At 41.6% G+C, this 27,166-nt stretch overlaps 1 protein-coding gene across 5 annotated transcripts in view; it reads left to right on the forward strand.

Annotated features, from left to right (window-relative positions):
* The window catches only part of SCAMP5 (secretory carrier membrane protein 5), a 30,692-nt gene extending 3,526 nt beyond the window's left edge, over positions 1-27,166 (forward strand). For 2 of the 5 annotated variants that reach the window (XM_007478177.3, XM_007478176.3), the window contains exons 2-7: positions 8,342-8,412; positions 13,455-13,583; positions 18,918-19,074; positions 20,490-20,591; positions 21,600-21,717; positions 22,577-27,166. In XM_007478177.3, the coding sequence (XP_007478239.1) occupies positions 8,406-8,412; positions 13,455-13,583; positions 18,918-19,074; positions 20,490-20,591; positions 21,600-21,717; positions 22,577-22,771 (708 nt within the window). In that variant the 5' untranslated portion in view covers positions 8,342-8,405 and the 3' untranslated portion in view covers positions 22,772-27,166. Of the gene's footprint in view, positions 1-3,222; positions 3,309-3,337; positions 3,370-3,395; positions 4,270-8,341; positions 8,413-13,454; positions 13,584-18,917; positions 19,075-20,489; positions 20,592-21,599; positions 21,718-22,576 lie in introns of those variants that run through there. The other 3 variants (XM_056798962.1, XM_056798970.1, XM_016430475.2) reach the window with 3 other exon arrangements.

Here is a 27,166-nt window from a genome sequence, read left to right on the forward strand (position 1 = left end):
GAACTGAATGTAATATTCCAGATGTAGCTAGACTAGGGAAGAGAAGTTCGAGAGTGGCAGATTAATGCTTCATGTGCAGGGAGAACTTTCCTAATGATTAGAACCATGGGCTGCATCCAAAAGCCATGTTCTTTCTCAGTCTCAAGTTAAGAAACATTCTTCAAGAAAATGTTATTAGGTATGGAATGGAGGTGGTTCCTGTTTAAGTTGGGTTAGGTGAATCTTACAGGGTGAATGAATTTTGAAATCAGTGATTCTGTGATTCCAAGTACAGCAGGACCATTTCTATTTTTTTGACCTCTTAAAGTGACCTAAAATTGTATTAACTTTTTTGGAGGTCATGCTATATTTATTGTTTACTCACTGAGCTTAAAGTTCACCTTAGAGATAACTTTCTTAGAGATAACTTTCATTTAACTTTCATCTGAATAATCTTAGAGTAATATTGGAGGATGAAGTCCAGGACTTGTTATGTTATGGTTGTAATCCCTTACTGCAATTTGAGCTAAGGGGAATATATATGATATATATATATATATATATATATATATATATATATATATATATATATATATATATGATCTTTCTCACTCTCCTTTCCCCCAGCAAAATGCTGGTACTGCTCAGTAACTCCTCTTTTTCTTTTTAGAAGACTAAATTCTACAACTCCCACTACTTGGCCATGTAATTCCACTCTTCTGGTGGCATGGGCATCGTACCCCCAAAACTCAGCAAACTGTAAGCGGGAAAATTTCTTTGCTCCTTTCTGTCCTTGTGACTCCCAACTTAAGAATATCTGATAATTTCTATAAGACCCAGAGATTATTCTCTTTGGATTGTCCTTTAGATTTGAGATGGATATAGAGATGATGCACCTCCAGGCTACACCTCGATACCATTGGGCTTTATCTCAGACATCCATCTGTCCCCTAAACTATGAGGGTCTTCAGGAAGACCTCAATCAGATGACCAAACCCCCCACCGAATTTCCAAGTGTTTATCACTCTACAGTCACGCCCTCACCATGACACAACATCAGGTCCCCACTGTTGCAAAAAGTATACAATCCCCAGAATTGATGGATTCTGGGAGCAGCCTTTCATCTTGCTGTTCCACCTATACTATCCTCCTGGCCAGATTCAACATTACTTTCTAAATGAATAAATTTCTTTTTTATTTTAAGCTAAGTTTTGGAATCTTGCATTCTTGCAAAAGGTATCCTTCCCAAACCGCAGGGGTTCACCTCTTAACACCGCACAACACTGGAACCATATAATTGAGAACATAGGCAACTTCCATGTTCCTCAACCATTTCTTTTCCAAGGCTCAACCCCAAAACTCACTTCGCCACTACTGTTCCAGCTACCTCTCAGACTAGGAATCTGAAATCTCTGGGGCTAAAGAGGAGATGGTCAATTAGATTAGCCCTCAGAAAATGGAGGGGGGTCAAAAGAGCATAACTCTTCAACTCTTTCTATAGGGGATCAACATAAAGGGTTGGCTCTGACACATAATAGTCAATCAATTCATCCTTGGTGAGAAAGAATCCAAATTCTAGACAAAGCCTCACTACAACATATGTTCTTCAAGTTGATCAGGGATCCCCCTGATTAATCCCTGACATGTGAACCCTTTGAATTGATAACATTTTATGCAAATATAAATTATATGTATCTATATGTTTCTTCTGGGAGGAGGCAACAATAGCCCTTCTTTTCCTCTCCTGGTATTCACTCAAGAAAAGTGTAGATGGGAATGGATTATCTCAGACTGCATATTCAAATTAAATAGGTACAATTTTGCAGTTGTTTGGGAGGGGAGCAGTTTAGGGGTAGAATTAATCAAAGTATATATTCTGGAAATGTGCTTAAGCCAAGTTTTGAAGGATATGATGAACATCCATTAGTAATTTATTGACAAGAACAGAAAAGACAGGGGTCTTCATTGTTGCCATCAACAATAAACATTTGATGAGCATCTTGACTCTGTGTGCTAGTTACTAGGTCTAAAAGTGGTTAAAGCCAGAGTTCTTGCCTTTAAGAAGAATTAGTTGTTGGGGAAGCAAGACCTTGGAAGAGATTCAACAGTGCAAGATAGCATGAGGAAATTGGAATAGATGATCTCAAAGTTCCTTTCCAGCTTGAATTCTATGATTTTATAAGAATCAAATGAGTGTTTAGATGAGTAAGAAGAAATCAGTCAGTATGGACCAGTATGGGGTTCTGGACAGGCTTCCTAAAGGAGGGGAAACTTGAGGTACCGGTCTTGAAAGTTTGGTGGGACTTACATAATTTGGGAAAAGGGGATGAGAAAGGCATTTCAATCCCAGTGAGAAGAGTAAGTGCTGTATCTTTTCTGTGTTTGTCTTGTACACAGTAGGTATTTAATAAATGTTTATTGAATCAACAAACAGTGCGGCATAATCAGAGGTACAGGGAAGGCCTATTAGGGAATAGTGAGTAGGGAGGTCTGACTAAGACATAAGGGTCATTTCTAGAAGTAATAGGAAATGATGGAAATAACATTCATTAAGCACTTGCTATATACAATGTACTGTGCTAAGGCTGAGAATTAAAATAAAAAGACATCATAGTCTGCTCCCAAAGAAATATTTGTTGATGGAAACCCTTGAATGCCAGGTAGAAGATGGAAGCTACTTCAAATTTTTGAATAGGGCAGTCATGTCATAGAAGGTATGTCTTGGGAAGAATTTTAGTAAATTTCATGTATCTAAGGATGGGAGTAAAGGTGAAGGTTGGGGGGTGGGTAACAAATATGTTTCAGGGACAAAAGGGAGAAAATGACCCAGCTCCAAAGTGAACAGATCTCAGAAAAGGCCAGGATGCCCCCAAGAAAGTAGGGATATTGAGAAGGAAGGTGATCTCTCAGAGATGAATTAATATATTCTGTAAACTGGGGGATTAGCAGAGGGTGGGGTTTAGATTTCTCTAAATTGTAGTACTGTTAGTTTTATTAACTCTTGGGGAGAAGGTGCGAAAAAAAAAGACTTGAACAATTTTAGCATCAGATTTATTGCTAGTATGCTGTGTGGCCAATGTGGATGTCTTTCTCTTTGTTTAACATCTTAGTTTCCCCCTCTATAAAAATGACCAGTTTTATAGTATGAGAAGTGTGGAAGAGGCATGAAGGAAGAGAGAATTTCATGCATGCAAACAAAGTGAAGGACCTCGGCTGTCAATCAAGAAAGAACATTCCAACCAGAATGTTCCCAGGAAAGTCAGTTGGAGGCAAGCCAGGATGAAGAGGGAAGAAGCTCTGCTGAAGGCTCTTGGCTTTGGAGAGGGGAGGCAAGAAGAAGGTTTTGTGTGGCTGATGGTGGTAGTTGAATCTGAAGAACTGATTGTATATGTGAGATTTGAATTTGAAGAAAGAAGAAAGAAGATTAAACAGTTGTCCTCCATCTCCTTGACAGACTTTTGTGTCACAGTTGTGATAGGACTGACATTGCCTAAAATCCTGCTATCCCTCATTATAGATTAGGGAAACCCTCATCCCTCTCACTTCATCTTACCTCAGTTCTCCATCCTGTTGTTTCCAAAAAACCCCTGTACTTGAGAGAGGAAGAGAAAAGAGTTTTTCCTCATAAATCTCATAGTCCACTCAGTGGGGAGGGGCGAAGTCACAGGTTTCAGAAGAAGGGTGTTGAAGGGAGGGATTAAAGGAGGAGGAGAGTAGGAAAAATATTGTTCTATTAGCCATCAGTAGTGATCGATGGGCAACCCCAGAATATCTCTCTCTAGTAGCATTTCTCTATCTCTCAGAAGCACTTCTATCTCCATAACAATTAGGCACCCTCAGGTTCCCCCTAGTATCTCTCTAGTCACAAGTTAGAGTATATCCTTTACCACAACAGGAAATATAGTTCCACAGATTATCTCTTTATTACAATTACAGTAGACAATTAGAGTCAGGTTCTTTTATCTTAATTTAATTTGATTCAAGATGTGTTTATTAAACATCTCCTATGTGATAGGAATTCTAAGTGTTGGAGATTCAAAGACGAAAACCAAAACAGTTCCTACCCTCAATGGGCTTACATTCTATTGGGGATAGAGAGTGGGAAACAACATACAGTATAGAAGGATAAATACAAAACATGTACAAAATAAGTCCAAAATTGTTTCCTCTCCTCCAAGGGGAATGCACTAACAGCTGGGGTTTGGGGTGGGAGATCAGAAAAGGTAGCAGCTGAGTTTTGAAGGAGGTGGGAATTCGAAGAAATGGAGTTGAGGACAGAGTTTATACCAGGTATGGACAATAGACTTGCTGAACAAAGACACTGAGGTATGGGAGATGAAATGTTTTGATCATGGAATAGAAAATAGGTTAGATTGGACAATTTTGTTTCTAACTTCTTGAAGTACAGGCTGGACTTTGGCCATTAATTTTCCTTCCAATTTTCAAATTCTCTGATATGATACAGTGGAAAGAATGTAGGATCTGGAGTCAAGAGGGCCTGAATTCCAATTCTGGTTCTAATTCTCCTCTTTTAAAAAGTACCTGGGGGGCAGCTGGGTGGCTCAGTGGATTGAGAACCAGGCCCAGAGATGGGAAGTCCTGGGTTCAAATGTGGCCTCAGACACTTCCTAGCTGTGTGACCCTGGCAAGCCATTTGACCCCCATTGCCTAGCCCTTGCCACTCTTCTGCCTTGGAACCAATACCTAGTATTGATTCTAAGATGGAAGGTAAGCATTTAAAAGAAAATACCTGGATAACTGGATAAGTCATATAATGTCTCTGGGTCTCAGTTTCTTCACATATAAGCTGAATGGATTGGACTAGATGACTTCTAAGGTCTCCAAAGGACATTTAATTTTTATTTTGAGGCAGTGAAATATAATGGAAAGTTTTTGGGTCTTGGAGGTGAAGGACCTGTCAAATTGTGGCCCTGCTACTTACTTTGTTATTTTAGGGAAATAATTTTCTCTCTCTGGGTTTCTATTTCCTTATCTGCAGAATTAAAGAAGAGTAAGACTAGATGGCATCTAAGGTTCCTTTCAGCTCTAAATCTATGTTCAAAACCAAGGAAGGATTAGATTTGTTGTTAATAATTAACAAGGCCATATCATGTCCCTAAAAGATGGTCATTCATTCCTTTCCACACTCTTGGGGAAGAGCAGATTGCTATTTCTCCTTCCTTATGTTCTCTCTCCCTACCCCATTTTTTCAATGAAAAGTCTGAGGCCCAGGTCACATAGTACATTGGGAGTAGATCTTAGATTCCTGGCCTTTCTCTGGAATCTTTTCCCTTCTGCTCATCTGTACTGTATTCCCGGAGTTCTTCTCTGGGGAAACTCTTCTCCTTGGTGACCCAGTGCCAGGACAACTGATTTTAAAAGTATCCAACCAAGTTTCACCTCTCTTTTACCTAAATTTCTTGCTCACTGCATGGCTACCCCAAGAAAGCCTTACCCTGAAGAATCTCTGTTCTGGGGCCCTTCTCTTCTGACTGATAGTATTTTTCTCTCTGTAGAGACTTCTTTGCTTGCTTGTATTTGTATCTCTGGCACTTAGCACAGTACCTAGCATATAAATAAGTTCTTAATAAATGTTACCTGTCTGTCTGTTTATCCATTTATCCATCTGTCCGTCCATCCATCCATCCATCCATCCATCTATCCATATATATATATATATATATTTATCTGTCTTATCTATTTTCTGCCTATCTATCTCTATACCTATCTATTCATCCATCCACCCCTCCACCTACCTATCTCCCTCTGTTTTGTCTTTCCTGAGTCATATTTTTCTGTGAGCTGTTCTTCATACTCAAAGAGGATAGTTTTTTGAGTTATATATCCAGGGGTGGAGATGTGCAGTTATTGAGTCATTGCTAACATTCCTTAATCCCTTTCTTCTTGTAGTTAGTGGAAAACACTTTTTAACTGGATGGATCTGAGACCAATGTTAGCCATCAGTCTCTAGTGGTGGATTTTGTTGTTGTCTGTGTTTATAGATCTGTCAGTGACCAGAGCTAGGACATCAGTTTTAGGCCAGGTTTAGGAAGAAGTGTCAAGAAGTCATTGTGGCCAGGGTTAGAGATTAATCTGTGGTTGATCCTGAGATCAATCTATGACTAAGATTAGGACCCAAGCCATAGTTTGGAGGCTATTCTTTGACTTGATTTAGGGGGTCAATATAGGCCTAAGATTAGAGGCCATTGGTAGTCAGGATTTGGTACCTGTGCTATGACCAATGCTAAGAGTCAAGCTTAAGAGGGTCACTAGAGAGAGTCCCTAGAATTAGGGGCCAGTCTGGAGTTTGGTTATAGAGAGAACAGTTCCCTACTAGAAAGGGACCAAACTTGCAGGTTCGAAAAAGACCTTTGTAGACAACATTATTTATAGCAGCTTTTTTTGTGTGTGTGATGGCAAAGAATTATAAATTGATGAAATGTCTATCAATTGGGGAAAGACTAAACAAGTTGTAGTATATGATTGTGATGGAATACTATTGTGTTATAAGAAATGATGAGGGGGAATGGTTTCATAAAACCTTGAGAAGACCTGTATGAACTGATGCAAAGTGTGGTAAGCAGAATCAGAGGAACATTATACGTAGTAACAGCAATATTGTAACAAATGATCAATTGATCAAGAACGATCTATGACAATCCTGAAGGACTCATGATGAAAAATACTTTCCACTTCCAGAGAAAGAAATGATAGAGTCTGAATGCAGATTGAAGCAGACTTAAAAAAAAAACTTTCTTTCTTTCTTTCTTTCTTTCTTTCTTTCTTTCTTTCTTTCTTTCTTTCTTTCTTTCTTTCTTTCTTTCTTTCTTTCTTTCTTTCTTTCTTTCTTTCTTTCTTTCTTTCTTTCTTTCTTTCTTTCTTTCTTTCTTTCTTTCTTTCTTTCTTCTTTCTTTCTCTCTTTCTTTCTCTCTTTCTTTCTCTCTTTCTCTTTCTCTCTCTCTCTCTCTCTCTCTCCCTCCCTCCCTCCTTCCCTCCCTCCCTCCCTCCTTCCTTCCTTCCTTCCTTCCTTCCTTCCTTCCTTCCTTCCTTCCTTCCTTCCTTCCTTCCTTCCTTCCTTCCTTCCTTCCTTCCTTCCTTCCTTCCTTCCTTCCTTCCTTCCTTCCTTCATCTGTGTTTTCTTTCATGATATGACTAATATGGAAATATGTTTTACATGATTGCACATATATAACCTCAATAAAGAGGGAGGGAGTGAAGGAAGGAGAAAATTTATAACTCAGATTTCCAAAAAAGAATGTTAATTTTTACATGTAATTACAAAATAAATATTTTAAAATATATAATTTCTTGGGGAAAAAACCAAGTAAACAAATTTGCCACCTTGGCTACAAATGTGTTTCTTCTATGTTGGACTCTCCTTCCCAGCTTCCTTTTGATAAGGTGAATCTTGGCTAAGAGAATTATAGGATCAGGGGACTTAGAACTAGAAAAGATCTTAGATATTATCTAATCCAACCTCATTAAAAAAAAAAGAAATATACACAGTAATAGTAGAATCATAAGGGTAATTAACTTTGAAAGTCTTAGCTACTTTGATCAATACAATGATCCAAGACAATTCCAAAGATTCCATGGTGAAAAATGCCATTCTCCTCCAGAGAGAGAAATGATAGATCAAATGAAATGCAGATCAAAGAGTAACTTTTTTGGTTTTCTTTGTTTTTCTTGATTTTTTTTTGCAACATGGAAATTATTATAGAAATTAAATTAAGTTAAATAAACAAATTATTAAATAACATTAAATTATTATGGAAATTTAAAAATAAATGAGGAAATTGAGACCTAGAGAGGAAAGGAACTTGCCTAGAGTCACACAGTTGGTAAATGTTAAAACTACATTTTGAACTTGGATCTTCTGACTTTTAAAATCCAATATAGGGGCAATTAGGTAGCAGAGTGGATAGAGCACCAGGTCTGGAGTTGAGAGGACCTGGGTTCAAATGTGGCCTCAGATATTTCCTAGTTGAGTTGAGTTGGTGGAATTTGAGGTTGTATATGTTTCTCTGGGGAGATGGAGTGAGGAAATTGGGCAAGACTTGTAGAATAAGACTTATGGGAGCTAGCCCCTCTCTGAGTTGAGTTCAGGAATGTGTGTATGTGTGGATTACTAATCTGTAGGTCCTCTGCCTTGTGATCCTAGTTTCTTTCTTGTGAGGATGGAAGATATTGGCACTGTTGTCAGAATTTCCTCACTAATTACTCCCAGACACCCTTTTCTCCAAGGGTGCTCAGGGAGTCCAGGGTTCTAGATATCTGGTATCAGCTGCAGTTAGCATTTCCAAGAAGAAGAGTAGAAGGAGGAAACACCATGCTCTGACCTTGGCTCTGTTCTCTCTTTCAGCTCAGGACAGAGAAGACGTGGCTAGGTCCTCAGCTGGACCTAGGTGTCAAGGGCTGGTGTCACAATGGCAGGTAAGGAGGGATATCAAGGATGGGTAAGGTGGGGCCTGGGCTGATATTTCGGCAGCAGAATGGAAACAGTAAGGAGAGTGGCCTGTGCCCCTAAACAGTCCTGATATTCCATTAACAATAGAATCAGAATCTTAGTTTTGAAAGGGATTTTCAGTATCCCACCCTATACAATGATCTCTTGTTCAGCTCTCCTGATTGGTGCTGCTGGAACTCTTCCAGTGGTGGACAAGCCCATTTCATTATTGGACTATACTGATTTTTAGGAAATGCTTCTTTAGACTGAGTTAAAATCCACCTCTTTGCAATTTAGGGGATCATGGAGCTCGAAGAGCCTTTAGTAATTATTTAGATGAAACCCTTCATTGTCTAGATAAAGAAATTAAAGTTAAATGATGTGGACATAGGTAATGAGGAACCAAGCAAGATTTGAATCCAGATCTAAATTCATTGCTTATTTTTGTAGTACCCATTGCCTCTCCTCTCTACTGGTCCTAGTTATACCTTTTGGAGCCACATAAACATTTCCCTCTTTTTTTCATTTATTTTAAGACTATAATGATTCTTTCTTTTTAAGTTTCCCCACGCTAAACACCCCTTTAGTCCTCTCACTAATTACTCATTTGACATGATGTCTATACCTTTCATTAATCTGGTTACCTTTCTTTGTATATACTGTAGCTTCCTTGAACCCAGAACCCCATCTATGGGTCTATTCCATCAACCCCTACTGTAAGAGTTTTCCCCTTTATTTTCTCCCAAGGGAAAGAACAGGCTGTCTCAGGTCAAACCCTTGTGAGAGAGCAGCTTAGGCTGTTTCTGGGAGGATGAATCAGGTCAGTGGGAATTCTAACCCAACTACCACAGAGCAATGTCTTTTCTATCTTGTGATTGTGGAGCCATTTTTTTGGAATCAGGCATAAAACTTAACTTCTAGGATCTTCTGAATCTAGGATACTAGAATCACTGATTACTTTTCTAGATATTTGATGAGAACTTTGCCAACTATTCCCAATATTAACTGGAATTTGTAGACTCTTATCTTTACTTTTTTTGGAAAATGTACTCTTTAGTGGCCTAATCATACCAGATTTCAAACTAGTTTGAATTATATTTGCAAAGTGTTAATCATTAAAATAATTTAGTACTGGCTAAGAAATAGAGAGATCAGTGCAATAGATTAGATACACAATATAGAGTAGTAAGTGATCCTAGTATTCTAGTCTATATAAACTCAAAGATCTAAGCGTTGGGGGAAAGTATTCATTATTTGACGAAAATTGCTGAGGAAGCTAGAAAGCAATTTGGCAGAAACTAGGCAACGAACTATATCTCATACCATATACTGAGATAAAGTCAAAATGGATATAAGACTTACACATAAAGGGTGATTTCATATTAGGGGAACATGGAACATTTTATCTGTTAGGTCTATGGATAAGGGAAGAATTTATGGACTAAATGAGATAAAGAGAATTATGAGATAAAATGGATAATTTTGATTATATGATGAATTCTGAGAGCAGATTGAAGCATACTTTTTTCACTTTATTTTTCCTGATTTTTTTTTGCAACATGGTAAATGTTTTACATAATGCCACAGGTATGATAGATATCATAACATACCTTCTCAATGGCTGGATAGAGGGAGAGAATTTGGAATTCAAAAAGAAATATTAAAAAAATTAATAAATGAAAAAATAAAAAATTTTCTCTCAAAAAGAAAAGAAAAATGAACCCTTTGGCTTTGTCTGGTTAGACTATTTAGCTATGTGGTAAATACCTTGCTCTCTTTCTTGTTTTGAACCCCCAATTTTCTGGACTAAAGATAGAGCATAGTGATCTGTGTTCAAGTCTTGTCTCTAACCCATATAATTATTGTGACCTAAAGGAAGTCAGCCTTTTAATGTTCCAAGCAATTGTCTTAAGTTAATAATTTGCCAACCAGCTTTGGTTGATCCTTAATGACATTACAGGTGAAGATCATATCTCTGTGGATCTTTTGCTCAAATTTCTCTAATGCAGGAGAAGAGATGGGAATAAAGAACACTGTAGACTTTTAAAATCTGTTGAGTTAGAAGATGTCTCAGATGTTATCTAATCCAACTCTTACCTCAACTAGGTTGCTCTCTATATAATATCATTTCTAGCCCCATACTTGAAGGCCTCCAGTGACAGAAAACTCACTACCTATAAAGCCATTTTTATTTCTGCACAGCTGAAACTGTTAGGAAGATCTCAAGTATATTGAGTCTGTATCTACCTCCCTGTAACTTCAGTTCACTGTTCCCCATTCTTTCCTCTGAGACTGAGAAAAACAATTCTGTAATTGTAAATTTCCCAAGAACCAGATTTCTGTGAGGTACATGACTAGATTTAGCTTCTGCCAAATTGGTCCAACCAGTTTTGAACCCTGATCTCGGTTTATTTCTCTGGTAGATGTAAGGGCCAGAATGTAAGGGGTAAAAATAAAAAGGGTTGGATTAAATTTATCAGAGTGTGATCACCAGGAATTAATTAATTCCAATTGATTTTTTAGTAAATTATTTATAAAATATAGAAAGAGTGAAAGTAAAGAAATGAGAACGAGGGCAGAGTAAGAAATCTAGCTTAAGCTAGACTATTTGCTCAAGTTGTGGCTTTACTCTCCAGCTGGAGGGTCTAGGGGTCAATTAAACAAGGGTTTTAGCAGAGGCTAGTACCTCTCAGAACAAATCAGGGAAAGATGTCAGCTTTTCTCACTCACTCATGTGATAGTCCTAATAGAAGCAGTCCTCAGCCAGAGCTCCTCCAAGGTCAAGTTGAAGACAAAAAAACCCTTCACAGGAAGTCCTTGGCATTTTTAAAGACTGTTCCTTTTTGTCACTTCCTGTGCCTTCCTTCATCTTATGCGGACCAATTACAGCTAAAGCTTTGCTTAGGACTGCCCAGGGGGAAGTCAGTGAGTTCTGATTCGTCACCCACTTTCACACACATGGGTCACAGAACTTCCCCACTTAAGGATAAGTGGGGTGTATACACTTCTGGTAATTAAATCTAAAAAATGGGCAGGGGAGAGTTAATCCCATCTTCACCACCCCCCTGTGATCATTTGGGAGACCAGTCTCCCCAATTGATCATTTAACATAATCAACTTATATCTAAAAATCTAACTATATATAGAAAGAGTGGGAACCCACTCACAATTAATCTATCTGCCTTACTGTAGAGTCTTGCCAATCCTCATACAATGTAAATACTAAGGATCTCATGGCATAGTGGGCTGGGCCCTAAGGAGGAACATTGAGCTGAGGGCAGACCTGGCTATATAAGGGGCCAGTTTGTGTCCCCCTCACTTTCTGCTCCCAACTCCTTCAAGCCTATGCATGGGATACTGGAAAGATGGCCAAAGAGTCAAAATCCCACCTCTACCATTTTATTAGTTATGTTATCATGAATGGATGATGTAACTGTCTTAGTCTTGGTTTCTTGCTCTTTAAAATGGGAATAACAACATCTATGCTATTTCACAGTGTTGTGAGACTCATATGAGACATGCATATAAAGTATAGGACAGAAATGTTAGTTATTAGTAGTATTCTTATTTATTTTCCTCTTAGAATCCTTAACTTCCTTCAGATATTGGGGCTAAGGGGTAGCTGGTAAAAAAAATGTAGCTGGCACTGAAGATGTTGTTCAGTCATTTTTCAGTCATGTATGACTGTCCATGATCCCATTTGGGTTTTCCTGGCAAAGATACTGGATGGTTTGATATTTCCTTCTGCAACTCATTTTACAGACAAGGAATCTGAGGCCAACAGGGTTAAGTGATTTATCCAGCTAATAAGTGTCTGAGGCTAGATTTGAACTCATGAGGATGAGCCTTCCTGACTCCTGGCCTGGTGTTCTCTGCATTTGGCACCCCTTAGCTGCTCACTGTAGATGATAAACATTCCCTAAAACAAAATGCTATAATCTTGATGAAAGAATAAATTCATGTCAATGGCATAAACCAATGAATGAATGAACGAAGTTAGTCTTTCCTGATGCTCCTACTTTAGAATACTTTTTCCTTCCTTCAATTATCATGTATTTATTTATCTGTATATTACTCTAGCACTCTCCGTATAAGCTCCTTTGAGGGAAAGGGGATTCTTTTATAATTTTGTTTTTGTATTCCCAGGTGTCTTACATAAAAAGGAGCATAACGAATGCTGGTTGAATTGAATTGGCCAATAATATATAACTAAGTGCTATAATCTTTATATCTATGTGTATTCAATTTATACATTAAATATATAAAATAAAAAATTAATATATTGTATATAATTATATAATATATGGTAATTGAATATTTATGTGTATAAGATATGTAGTTTAATGGCTAGAGGTTAGCCTGGAGTCAGGAAGACATTTCAAATCAGGTCTTAGATACTTACTGGCCCCATGATACGGGCAAGTCACCCAACCTCTGTTTGCCTCAGTTTCCTCATCTCTAAATTTGAGGTGATAATTGTGTATGAAGATAACCCCTCCCAGGATCATGCCTTTGAGTCTGACCTGTGTCCCTGCACTCCAGCATGAGTCACAGGACAATGGCTTAGACACATGACCCAGAAAGGATCAGGTTGTAGATCTGGGGTAAAGGAGAAATAAAAGAGGGGGTTGCAGGAAGTGGTGTGGCTCTGTTTGCTCAGGCATGTGGTAAAAGGATGATGGTGGAGAGTGCCCATGTGGCTAGTTTAGAATAGACTTCCTTCTCTCTATCTGTCTGCCTTCTCTTATTCAAGTAAATATTAATAAACTTTGGAAATTAAGGAGGAGTTTTGTTTTAACAACTGCAACTAGCTCTCAGGATTGTTAGGATCAAATGAGATAATACTATAAAGTGCATGGATGGCACTTTGGTGCATCGATGTTCTGTAAGTGCCAGTTCCCTTTATTATTATTATTGTTATAGTAATAATGATAATTAGCATTTTTATCATGCTTTAAGATTGCAAAGTGCTTTGCATATACTATTTTACTTGATCATGACCATGATTTGATTTCTGCTTCCAATACAGAGAAAGTGAACAATTTCCCGCCCCTGCCCAAGTTCATCCCACTGAAGCCATGCTTCTATCAGGACTTTGAGGCTGAGATTCCCCCTCAGCACCTCAACATGACCAAGCGTCTCTATTATCTCTGGATGTGTAAGTATCAGCAGGCTGGAAGGGACACGGGATGGTGGGGATGGGGAAGCAAAGAAGGGGTTATGGGCATTTGGTGGGAAGGGGGGCTGTCTTACTCACCCCGGGCTTGACCTCAGAGCTTCCCTTTTAGTTTGCTTGTGTTATAGTCCCTGCTTAGTATCACTCTGAGTGAAGGTAAGCTCATGTAGCCTGCTAAAAGTAGCCAACTCCTGCCCGTGCCTTACATCCCATCTAGCCATCCATCAGGAAACTCTGGGCTTATCTGGGTATCTTAATATCTGCCCCACCTGAAACAGTCCCCTTCTAGATCTGACTTCTAGAGATCATGCCCTGCCCATTCTTCCTGGAGTAGTCAAGCCATTCAGCTTTGAAACTCTGCTCTGGGGATAAACCAAGTAGTATACCCACCTTCCTGTCTAGCCATGCTACAGGAAAACCTAGACCTACCTAGGATTCTTGCCATCTGCCCTGCTGTATGTGTGTATTTCCTTTCTAGAGCTCTCTGGTTATTTTCTTTTACTTTCAGAGTAGTAAACAAATTAACATTATCTTTGTTATGGAAAGGGCATAGAGTGCCCTATTAGAATGTTAGCTCTTTGAGGATAGAAGCTCACTTTGGGTTTTATATCTCTCTCCCCTTGCTTTGGTGACCCCTAGGGCAATACTCTTTGGGGACATTTTCCCCATCATACCTTTATTCCTCACTTTGTACCTTGGTTTTCCCTCTTATGACTTCGTTACCATTTTCCATCCTTCTTATGACTTTGTTACCATTTTCCATTCTTCTTATGACTTTGTTACCGTTTTCCATCCTTCTTGTGACTTCGTTACCATTTTCCATTCTTCTTATGACTTCGTTACCGTTTTCCATCCTTCTTATGGCTTCGTTACCGTTTTCCATCCTTCTTATGACTTTGTTACCGTTTTCCATCCTTCTTATGGCTTCGTTACCGTTTTCCATCCTTCTTATGGCTTCGTTACCGTTTTCCATCCTTCTTATGACTTTGTTACCATTTTCCATCCTTCTTATGATTTCATTACTATTTTCCATCCTTCTTATGATTTCGTTACCATTTTCCATCCTTCTTATAACTTCGTTACCGTTTTCCATCCTTCGTTACCGTTTTCCATCCTTCTTATGACTTCGTTACCATTTTCCATCCTTCTTATGATTTTGTTACCATTTTCCATCCTTCTTATGACTTCGTTACCATTTTCCATCCTTCTTATGACTTTGTTGCCATTTTCCATCTTTCAGATTTTCCTTTGGGCCAGGGAAGCAAAGGATGTACTTATTCCTTTTTCTCTCTGAGCTATTGATAGGGAAGAGGAGGTTTTCAGGTTTTCTACCTGAGGAAGCCATCTCCAGTCCTACTCTTCTTCCTTTGGGTTTCCTATTTCCTATGCAATTTTTTTATCTCCACATTCTCTCCTTTTCATTCTTTTTCTAATGGTAGGATCCCTTTAGGGAAGTTCTGGAAGCTGTCCTAGACTTTGCAGAGCAGGTACTTTGATGGAGTTCAGGATTAAGGAGTGACCATTCTACTATACAAGCAGTTAAGAAGGCAGCTAGATGACACAGTGGATAGGGACTTGGGTTTAAAATCAGGGTGACTTGTCTTCCTGAGTTCAAATCCAGCCTCCAACATTTACTAGTTCTGTGACCCTAGGCAAATTGCTTAACCCTATTTGCCTCAGTTTCCTCATCTGTTAAATGATTTGGAGAAGGAAATGGCCAACCACTCCAGAATTTTTGCCAAGAAAACTCTAAAATGAGTCACAGAGTCTAACCTATTTGAACAACAATTCTATACCATAGAGGAATTTGCTGTTTTGGTTGTCCATACTGATTCTGGAAAATCCAACCCTAGGTCATGCTTAGTAGTATCTGCCTCTTCCAGCCAGGTTTTTGACTAATATTGTTCAGTATAGGGAACAGGGTAGAGGCGGGGTGCAAAGCAAGGAATAGAAACACTTCCAAGTCCCTCCTCTGTTGGAACCCACCTATTTCCCAGCTGTGGGCTTTTCTTTGTCCGCCTGTCATCTCAAGCAGGCTTACAGATGGCTACTTGCCATATACTCTGCATTCTGGATGAAGTCTGTCAGAAATATTTGTTTCAGATTAAAGGATAAATTACAGAAGGGTTGATTGAGGCCATCCCCAGGCTCTAAAGGGGGATGATGGTACAGAGGGGAACCTGGAATCAGTGCATGGCCTTGGACTCTGAACTTGTTCATGGACTAAGGTTCACCTGCTCTTTTCCCCATTTTTGTACATGCAACAAGTAGAGAAATGCCAGTTCTTTTTTTTAACCTTTTTTTTTTAACCCTTCACTTCTGTCTTTCTAAGTATTGGTTCTAAGACAGAAGAGTAGCAAGAAATAGACAACTGGGGTTAAGGGACTTGCCCAGGGACACACAGCTAAGAAGTGTTTTGAGGCCAGATCAAGACCTCTCATCTATAGACCTGGCTCTCAGTCTACTGACTAGCTCTTATTGCCTTTCTGCCTTGGAACTCATACTTAGTATTGATTCTAAGACAGATGGTAAAGTTTTAAAAGGTTAAAAAAAAAGTTGTCAGGCCTCTGTCTAAAAGTTATAGCCTCACCTCTCAGGGATATTTAAAGGGATTTTAAAATAACTAGTTTATGCTGTCTCCATGACCTTCCTAGGGAGCATCCATCTGAAAATGGTTGGAAAATGAAACCTCTCCCACATTTTGTTTCTATTCTTAATATTCCAAGTTATGGGGACTTGCACTGTTTTCAATTCATGCTCATGTCTACTTGTGCTCAAAGATGGCACTGCCTACCTATTAAAGCAAAAGAAAAAAATTATCAGAAGATTTGAATGAATTTAGAATCAAACAACTTTTTACTAAGCTGTCATAGCATTACCATCTTCCCATCTGATAGGGAAGCTAGCTAATCAACAAACATTTATTAGCTACTGACTGTATGCCAGGCACTGTATTCAGTGCACTGGGGCTCCACTATCTCAAAGTTCTCTATATAAACGGAAATTGTTCAGTTAGACAAGTTCCTATCCAAATGTTTAAATTTACAAAATCTATGTAGTTTTTTAGTCACAATTAATATGGGACATCAAAAAAATTTAAAAGCAGGTGGCAGCTGGGTGGCTCAGTGGAATGAGAACCATGTCTAGAGAGGGGAGGTCCTGGGTTCAAATCTGACCTCAGACACTTCCCAGCTGTGTGACCCTGGGCAAGTCACTTAACCCCCATTGCCTAGCCCTACCGCTCTTCTGCTTTGGAACCAATACACAGCATTGATTCCAAGACAGAAGGTAAGGGTTTAAAAAATTTTTTTTAAGTACAACAATTTTCTAATTATCATGCTTATCATTCTAATTAAAATACTTAGAGTACCACTGAATTTCTATGAAACCATAGGAGCATTTTTGATCTGAACTTAAATTCAAGCTTGAAAATTCATGAAAGCATTTCTGTTCTCCTATAGTATTTCCAACCTCACAAGGTCTCTTATACTGTTTACCAAAACATTAACTTTTGCCATATTGGGTTATATACATATATACTCATTTTCCAGAAGGGTAGGGCACTGTGTTCTTCAAGATAAATCTTTCTACTTTGTGGTAGCTTTAATAGTAGAATTTAGGCTTATAGTAGCTAGAAGATTAGGCATAAAAATGATTAAGCATCTCTCTTGGCCTCTGGCAGTGGTCTACAGAAAACTGATTGGGGAAGGGTGGGATGGGGTTGGTGGAGATTACGGTGGTTTAGGGGAGAGATGATGAGGGCCTGAACTTGGGGCAGTGACCATGCAAGCAAGGAGGAGACAGAGAAATATTATGGAAGTAGAACAAATAAAACTGAATAGGGGAAGTGAGGGTAAGTCAAGAGTTAAAAGTTAATCTGACCTCAGACACTTCCCAGCTGTGTGACCTTGGGCACGTATTTTGTACCAGATGAAATTTGATTTTATTTTTTCTAGCTCCATAAAGCCATTTGATTAAATCAATATATAATTAAATGTTGGTACACTGGAATGTTGGCATGGATTCAGAAAACCTGATGGTTTGCCCATTTACTGGCTGTGTGTCTCGAGCAAATACTGCATCTCTTTCGATAAAATGAGAATATTAAAACTTTCTCTTCCCTACTTCATGGGGATATTGGGAGAGTCGAGTGAGATCTGGTTGTTTTTTGTTTTTTGAAAATTATAAAGGGTTATGTAAATAAACAATAAGCATTATTATTAGTCAAGCCAAAACAGCTAATAAATTTATTATTCAGATAGCAAGCAGGCCTACTAAGTGCCTCTCATGTTTGGTGGGTGCCAGGTTCTCTTTTAGGAGGGACAAAAAAGGACAAGATTCCTGCTGTCAAAGAATTCACACTCTGGTTAGGGAAACCACTGTAAGAGAGTTCTCAATTTGATTCTTTCGACCATTTATCTAAGAGCCATTTTCCAGAGAGTCTGAGTAGAGTCTCTTTCCCTGCTTTGCCCCATGGTACCTGGGTGGATGCAAAAACATTGAGTTGACAAGCAAAAATCCTGGGTGCTAACCCTAAATTCTGGCTGTTACAACTTTCTGTATGACTATGGACAAGTCATTTCCCTTCCCTGGTTCTGTTTTCTTATCTGTAGAATGAGAGGGTTGGACTAGGTTGTTTTTTATGCTCCCTTCTGCCTCTTGTGTTTGATGTCTTAAGCCTTTTTTCCCACCTTCTATTTCCCATCTGACTCCAGGGTCCCCCAAGGCTCCCTGTTGGCACACAGGGCTGATCTTGGGGCTGGGGGGTAAGATGAGGGTACTGGATTGGAAGTGTAGTGAGAGCCTATCTCATTTCAGCATCAGAAAATATTAGTCATTAAAGGTCATTTGTTTTCTTATCCTCGGAGGATTAGCACCCAGCCCTATATCCCAGGTGTACACAAGCTCTAAGAAAAGGAAGCGGTGGTACATGTGGGCAGTAAGCAATAGGTCCCACGAACTACAACGTATACCTGCTTCCCTTCCTGGTTAGATACTCCCTGGGGTGGAGGGGATTGGGTGATTGTTTCATGGCTTTGGAGCAAACTGAGAGTGGTGTGGGAGGAAGAATAGCGAAGGCCAATTTTGTGGGGTCATTGATCGCTTCTAGGCCCCAGAGGTTTGGGGGGGCTTCGAGAGGGATTTTCCAGCCTTGAGAGCTTTTAGTTTCTGGTGTGGGAGATGCTCAAGGTGCAGGGCCCCTTCCCCATCTTCCAGGGCTGGGGTATGATCAGGGTCCTCACGTCTCAGCTTTCCTCTTATGATTTCTGTCCTGTGTGTGTGTATGTGTGTGTGTGCACGTGTGTGTGTTTGCAGTAAACAGCATCACATTGGCCATGAACTTGGTGGGCTGCTTGGCGTGGCTGATTGGAGGCGGTGGAGCTGTTAACTTTGGACTGGCCTTTCTCTGGTTCATTCTCTTTACCCCCTGCTCCTATGTCTGCTGGTTTCGGCCTATTTACAAAGCCTTCAAGTAAGTGGTCATTGCTGAACCCAATCTTCCTCCCTTCTGTTTCAGTCTCCCATCTCCAGCCACTCTCCAGTGCCTGCCTCTCCCTCTCCTCCTCCTCTTTCCTCTCTCCCTCCCTCCCTTCCTTCCCCCCTCTGTCTTTCTCTCTCTCTCTCTCTCTCTCTCTCTCTCTCTCTCTCTCTCTCTCTCTCTCTCTCTCTCTCTCTTGCTCCCTCCCTCTCTGTCTCTGTCTCTCCCTCCCTCCCTCCCTTCCCCTCCTCTCTCTCTCTCTCTCTCTCTCTCTCTCTCTCTCTCTCTCTCTCTCTCTCTCTCTCTCTCTCTCTTCCTTCTTTTTATCTGTCTTTCTCCTATTTTTCTCCCTACTTTCCAGGACTGCCCATTCAGAGGGCTTGGAATCTCTTCCCCATATATTTAGGCAAGGCCTAATGTTCCTTGATAGTTTTTTCTGAGGCAAGCAGCTAGGCATTCCAGCCACAGACAGGGCCTGAACATGTGGTCTTCCTTCAGCAGAGATGGTTCAGAACTCTTAAAATAGCAGGGAATGTTCTAGCTTTGCCCCGTGCCTTCTCTCCCAATCCAGGCCCATAGAATCTCTTCAATCTCTGACCTGGGAAAGGACCTTAGAGACTTTTTTTTTAAAAAAACCCTTATCTTTCATCTTGGAATCAACGCTGGGTATTGGTTCCAAGGCAGAAGAGTGGTAAGGGCTAGGCAATGGGGGTCAAGTGACTTGCCCAGGGTCACACCACTGGGAAGTGTCTGAGGCCAGATTTGAACCTGGGACCTCCCATCTCTAGGCCTGGATCTCCATCCAGCTGCCCATGAACTCCTCCCATGAGCTACCCAGCTGCCCCTGAGATTTTTCTTATCTCATAGATTCAAAGAACTTAAAGCCAGAAGGAACCTTTGACAAATATCTAGCTAAACTCCCTCATTTTATAGCCAAGGAAACCGAGACCTAGAGAGGTTGGAAACTTGCTCAAGGTCACAAAGATCTGGATGCCTTCTGGCTTCCTTTTTTTCCCCCTAGGCTGCCTTCAATACCTCTGACATCTAATGGCTGCCATGAGCAAAGACCTAAACCTCCTCAGTCTCCCACAGTCACCCCTAACAGGGACTTAGGAGAAGCCACAATAGCTGCCCACTCCTAAAATCTCCCTACATCCTTTGGGTGTCACACAAAGGAAAGAGCCCATTCTCTCCTCATAATCTGCCAAGTAGCCTGGCCCCCTAGGAGTTGTCCTGACCTGCTAAGTGAGAGTTGAACCTAAGGAGGTTCACATTGTCTTCAGTTCATTAGAAGCTTTCTGGAGTTGTAAGAGTTGGAGAATCCCAAGAGTAGGGAGGCTCCTGAGCCCTACCCTTGCCTGCCAATGGTGGCTGTATTGGTCAACCTGTCTTGCTATGTCCTCTTGCAGATCAGACAGCTCTTTTAACTTCATGGCCTTCTTCTTCACCTTCTTGGCTCAGTTGGTCATCAGCATCATCCAGTCAGTGGGGATTCCTGGCTGGGGAGTCTGGTATGGAGGGAAGGGCTGGGGAAGGAGAGGTTGGTACTGGGAGGGGTTGGGGACAATATGGCCAATGCTAGGAGGGTAAGGGAACTCCTCAGGGACTTCTCAAGGGCAGGATAGCCCTCTAGCCTCTGGAAATAGGACCAGGCAAGTTTGGGGAAAGAAACTGGAATTTGGGTTCATGGAAAAGTTAGGGTTGGAATAGTACTTCCCAGGCTTGTTTAGCCAGGGAACACATTGGAGTTTGAAATAGATTGATGGAGCCCATAAATTATGGTCTGGGAGGATGAAACATCTCTCTCATCTGGAAAGAAGGAAGTTCTTCGGAACAATTTTGGAAGAAAATAGAAGGAAATTAGCCCATTTTCATGCTGAAATTTTGCTGCATGTAATCAATACTTTTAAAATATTTTATACTTAGTACTTTAGAAATAAAAATACCAGCAGAAAGGGTAGTTCCTCTTAGAATCTCTATTCACATTACATGGAATACCAGACTTCCCCGGTTTTTGGTTTGGGAGATGCTGGGTGAGAACAGTAGAAAGAATAATGGGGAGAGTTTAGAAAAAAGAGTGTCTTGTGACAATTGGAAGAAAGAAATATGACTAGAAACCTGCGTTGTATGGTACTGGGACTGCCATCTTTGTGTTGATGAAGTAGGGTTCTTCATCTGCCAATGGGGCAGAATTCCCTTCTCTGATACTGGTATGGTCCCTTCTGGCACCAATGGAGTGGGGTTCCTCCCAGGGCCAATGAGACAGAGGTCATTCCTTTGGAGATGACTTTATCCCTAATGCCATTGGAGTGGTCTCCCTTTCAGTTCCAATGGGGTGGGGTCTTTCCCAGTGACAGTGGGGCAGGGTTTCTCTCTATGGCAGTGGTTTGGTCTTCCTAGTGCCACTTGGATGGGAGTCCTTACTGGTGCCAATGGGGTAGTCTCTCCCTGTGCTAATGGGATGGCACTGCCCTGTGACAATGGGATGGGTCCTTAACTGGGGTTCCAAAATTCTACAGTGGCTGGATTGCAACTATCTCCTTCTTTGGGACCAATGTGGGAGCTGCAGTTGTGATGCTCATCCCTACCATCATGTTCTCACTCATGGCCGTCCTTTCCTTCATCGCCCTCAGCATGGTACGTAGGCCCTCTGGGATAGTAAAGGCTGAATGGAGCTGGTAGGATGGCTTTTCTGGGAATCTGGATAAAAGCCCTGGAAACTCTCTGCTCTAAAGAAGACTTATGTTGTTGGGTCACCAAGAGCCAAGGCTGTAGCTACATGAGAACATTAGGCAGCATGAGCCCATTGAGAGAGAGACTTGGGCACTAGACAGAAGGGGCTCTTCTCAGGATGCTTACATTTTAGGGGTTTGGTTTCATTTTGGTCCAAATCTGTAAATTTATTGGGAAAGGAAATTGCCCCAAGGAAGCTCCCTTTCTGAATCTGGACTGGCAGCTGTTCAGCTGGAACCCTGGGAATGTCAGTGACTTACTTATCCAAGGTTTCCTAGCCTGTTGGCTGTGTGTCACTGGCAGTATTTGAGCTTTCTCACTATGCTATAAATTTTATGAGCCTTATTAATTATTTCTGCAGTCTACTTTAACATTTTTGCATGTGTATCTGCTCTAGTCTCTTGTCTTTCTCTCAGATTTTCCCTTCTGTCTTAAAGCCTTACTCTTTCTACCATGACATTTTCTCTTTCTAATTCTATCAAATTTCCATACTAGGAGACAGAACATGGGTTGGGGGCTAGGAATCTGGGTTCCCAGTCTAGTCAAGATTTTTATTTTCTTGTCATCTCCTTTCCCTCAAGTGAAAAAAAAAAGAGAAACATCAGCTTGTTAAGAGGAATAACTACCCATCTAAAAGGGTCTAGAACTCTGGGACAAGAAAGTTTGGGTTTTTCTTCTCCCTTAATCTTTTTGTTTCCATCTTCCCCAACCCCAACCTCTTTTCCCTAATCCCTTTCTCCTAATCTCTGTCTTCTGACTACAGGTTCATAAATTCTACCGGGGCAGTGGTGGGAGTATAAGTAAAGCCCAGGAGGAGTGGACTACCGGGGCTTGGAAGGACCCACACGTCCAGCATGCAGTCCAGAATGCTGCCATGGGGGCTGCCCAGGGAGCTGTGAGCCAGCATCAGAACCCATATTCTGCCACCCCCAATTACACTTATTCCAATGATATGTGAGCAGGAGACTGCCTAGGGGTCAGGGAGGGCAGGGAAGGGGAAAAGTAGGAAGGCAAGGAGTGGGGAGGAGCTGAGCTGAAACTGCCTTGTGGACACGAAGTTGGTGATTGAGTTGGGGTTGCCCTTTCCTATCCTTTCCCTACCTTCCTACTTTGTAAAAAGGAAAAGAATGACATATATATGTATATTTCCCCTTCCACCGTCCTGACCCCTTTCCCCCCTTATGGCATCTGCAGAAGCCGTGGGTCCATGTGGCAGATGGTGCCATGTGGTAGTACCTATGTGTCTGTGTCTCATTGTGAACTAGTGTACAGTGGTGCTAAGTGTGTTTTAGAACCAAGCTGGTCCTCAGGGCCACAGCATTATGGTTCCCCACTCCCCACCTTCATACCTCATCTCCAACTTGATGTTGCAGCTAAAGGCATCCTCCCTGCCTGACTTTGGAGCTGGACAATGCCAGCTCAGGACTTTGTTCCCAATGGACTCCTGCCCATCCTGCTCTCTTCCTCTTGAAGTTGTTGATTGGGAGTGTGGATAGGGGAGGAGGCATGGACTTCCGAGACATCTCCTCTTTCCCACCTCTTAGCTTTTCCTCACTGCCATGGGTGTCATGAGCTGGGAATGGTTTCTTCAGTGTGTTAGAACATGACAGTATTAGTGTACAATTGGTGCACTAGAGGGCTGAGTAAATATTTCACTTTCCCCTTTTCCTTCAACTTAGCCTCTCTTTTCTCCTCTCTAATTTATATTTTGTTGCATCCCATCTCTTCAGTTCACTCCATTCTTCCTCCTGTTCCCAGTGTGGATTTTTCCCTTGGCCTTCCTCCAGTGTTTCATAGCTTGGGTGTAAATGGTAAGAAGTGACCTAAGTCAGATGGTTCCCTGCCTTTATGTAGGGCTGAAATGAGTGATGTCTCCATCCTTTCACTGGTCTCCTGCCTGGTCCTCCCAAGCTAAAGGGAGCTGAGATGCCCTCAGTCTCACACAGTGCCCTGCAGGCCAGGTGTGGGCATGAGTAGTGGGGGTCCCCATAACCAGACAGTGGATCTTGGGAACTCCTCAATAGCTTTGTGTCATGGCAGTGTTTGCTCCTGGAAGAAGGGAGATGTTGTTTTTTGGGAGGGGATAGCTTGACTAGTGTATGCATTCACAATCTAGAAAAGAACTCACCACTTGGAGACCTCAGCCTACAAAGGAGCCCTTCTTCACCCATTGGAGGGAAGAAGCCAGACAGACTGAGTCCACTTTTTGCAAATCTCCATCAGAACGGAGAGCAGTGACTTTCCTATCCTGAGCCTTTGCTTCCTTTAACTCTGTTCCCTTCTCTCTTTCTCTCCTTTTCTTTCTGTTCCTCTTCCTTCTCCTCTTCACAACTTTATCTCCCCACCCCCTCCAGTGACTGAGACTTGAGACCTTTAATCAGGTTACCCTCCAGCCTGCTGAGATCCTGTGTATGCCAAAGGCTCCCTTATCTCTACCTACCCATGGCTGCTCAACCCTTCCTGTCCCAGTGCCTAGTGGCATTTGCAGGTTGCCAGAGGGCAGAACAACTTCCTTTAAAGGGCAGACATTCAATCACTTTTTGGCAGTTGATACAATCATTGTCTGGGGCTTACAGGTAAAAGGGCAGCTTGGATTGAGAGTATTACGGCATACACTCATCTGTTTGGAACGATCAGGGGCCCCTGTCCAGGCAGGCTAAACAGGTTGTAGACATCTGGCAATTGCTGAGGACACGAAGGAGATGCAATCTGTCCTGACCTTTGAAACACCTTGGTAACTGGGTGGCATGGCAGCTCTAGTCAGGAGTTGGAAGGCTCAGGAGAAAGTTGTGGGGCTTTGCTTTTGCTCTTGAATTTCTGGTCTCTAGTGTTCAGGTGCCCTCAGCCCCTGACCCCAACTGGAAGTGAGGCAAAAAGCCCTGGGTTGCTTGGCTCAGCAGAGGGCTTCTAATCATGCTTGGTTGGACTTCTTTCATGGTTGGACTCTGTGGTGAGAGAGCTCCTTTAGGGACCCTCACTCACTCACCCACCCACTCCCCAGACATAGTCCCAGTGTCTGATGGAGAGAGATGGCACCTTTGTTGGGAAGATCTGGTCTAATTAGAATGATGCAATTTGGGCCCTCAAGCACTCCCTACTCCAAGTCTGATGGGGAGGAAACAGGCCCTGTTCTCACATGGGATGAATGCCTTGTCTATTGGGATCTCTACTTTTAAGGAGTCCTTGGTCTGATGAGAGGGATGGGACTCAGAACATCAAATCTGTAAAGAGGCACATGACTAGCCTCTGATGTAAGCACTGCAGACAGAAAAGCATTTCTAGCAGGAGAATTCTTTAGACTTTGGGCCCTTCAAAATCAAGGAAATTTTGGCTACTGTAAATCTTGCCAGCTGAGGAAGACCCGAGTCCCTGCAGCTGAAATCCATTCTAAGCCTCACTGTCTTTGGGATCATCCTAAAATCAAGTCATCACTTGGAGAGAATTGTATGAGGTTAAAAATACTTCCCTCACTATTACACAGAAACTCCTTCCCACTTCCACTCCAGCATCTTACTCAACACAAAGACCAGCATTTGGTCTTGTGTGTTGGGCAAAAATGAAGATTGAAGGCTAGGGACCATTCCCTTGAGGGGCCAGGCAGCCATAGTTCACCCATTCTTCCATCCTTGATGTCTCTCCAGTTGCTTTATACACTGAGTTCTGAATTGTGACTGTCTTTGTGAAGGGAACAGGAAAAAAACAACCCATTCTGAACTTCAATCTTGTATATGATATTAAAAGGAAATACTTCATCCAGTGGCAACATCACCATTTGTACTAATCTATTCAATGTGATGCTTCTTCTTGTGTTTGATCATCTCTTCTGCTACTTGTCTATCAATAGAGCCCAGATAGAGGCTTTGGGCAGGACCAGCCATCCTCCTTCACAGGGCCTCATGCCACTATGGTTGATAATTTCCCAGATACTCTGAGGCCCTTGTTTAACCTCTGTGTGGCTGACTATGTCATCACTTGACATCTGAGTGCCCTTTCCAGTATTGAATCTCTTGTCACTGCTGTCAGATTTATCAAGCCTCTGGGCCCCTGGGGTCTTGCCATGGACCAACCCAGGCAAATTCAAGAACCTTTTGGAGTCCCTTTTAAGTTCCCTGCCTTTAGGGAACCAGCGATTCATTGTAAGACCTAGAAACTGCATGGGAAGACTTTGTTTAACTGGATCTCAAGTTTGGGTCTGTAGATATTTAATTTCCCCTTTCTATTATTGCTTCTTTCCATAGGACAATAAGATATGTGTAGGAACCCAAGATGATTAGGTTGGAGAGTCACAGACTCCTAGAATGTTAGAACTGAAAGGGAGTTTAGAGATCATCTAGTCCAGCCCATTGCATTTTAGAGATGGGGGAAACTGAGACCCAAAGAGAGGAAGGAATTCACTCGAGGCTACACAGCTAGGGAGTGGCAAAATCAGGAGCACTTAGTATTGTACCTGCTTCTCTAGACTATGTTTTCTCTTCCTCATGGGACCAGATAGATGCTGCTCCTTCTGCCCCATAGCAGAAAGGGACTATAGGGTAAACAGGGTAAGTTGTCCTTCCCTTCTTCTCCTGTATCCCCAGCCCCAGATTCCTGGTGCGGTTGGTTCTTTTTAGAAACTTGTAATTTGCTTTAACTGGTAACCCCAGAAGGTCCCTACAATGCATCATGAGGTCATTTTCCCTCAAGCCTGCTTCCTGTAGGGCTCATCATTTCACTGGGACTTTTATCTAATATAATGTCTGCTGTATTAACTTTGCATCTCTTCCCAGAGTCCTCTCTGCTTAGACCTCCTGGAGACCACAGGCTAATGGTGGTTTTAGGCTAACAAATGGGTGGGTTATGTGGTCTTTGGCTAGTGTCCCAGTCTACTGGGTGCTGCCCTAGTCTAACCTTCCAGGGAATGTTGGGGGCTCTGGTTCTGGGTATGCACTTCTCTGCCTCACCCCAGAGAAGGACTGGGAAGGGTTGAATTCCCTCCCTCCTTTGTAGCTTCTCTGAGAGGTAGGTGGTCCTTTCTTCCTGCACTCTGAACTAATCTAAGTCAGAGGCAGGTGCTGATTGCCTGATTCAGGCAAAGAGAAAGGAGCCTGGAGAAGATTCCAGGGTAAGCTTGGAGCAGAGGTCAGGGGAGGAGTGTTCTCTGGTCACTTGTCAGTGCATCTGACCATCTGGAGAATAACTGACTTTTCTTTTTGTCCTGACACCCTCCATTGGACAGAAGATATTTTTATGTTACTCACTGGGGGGTGGCCACATTCCCCGTGCCAATTCCCACTTTGAGTCATTCTGTATTTGTCCCTGGTAACTGAGTGTCAACTCTGTAGACTTATTAACAATAAACAAGAATCATCTGGCA

The sequence above is a fragment of the Monodelphis domestica genome, chromosome 1 (genome assembly GCF_027887165.1).
Source record: "Monodelphis domestica isolate mMonDom1 chromosome 1, mMonDom1.pri, whole genome shotgun sequence".
Classification (NCBI taxonomy): Eukaryota; Metazoa; Chordata; class Mammalia; order Didelphimorphia; family Didelphidae; genus Monodelphis; species Monodelphis domestica.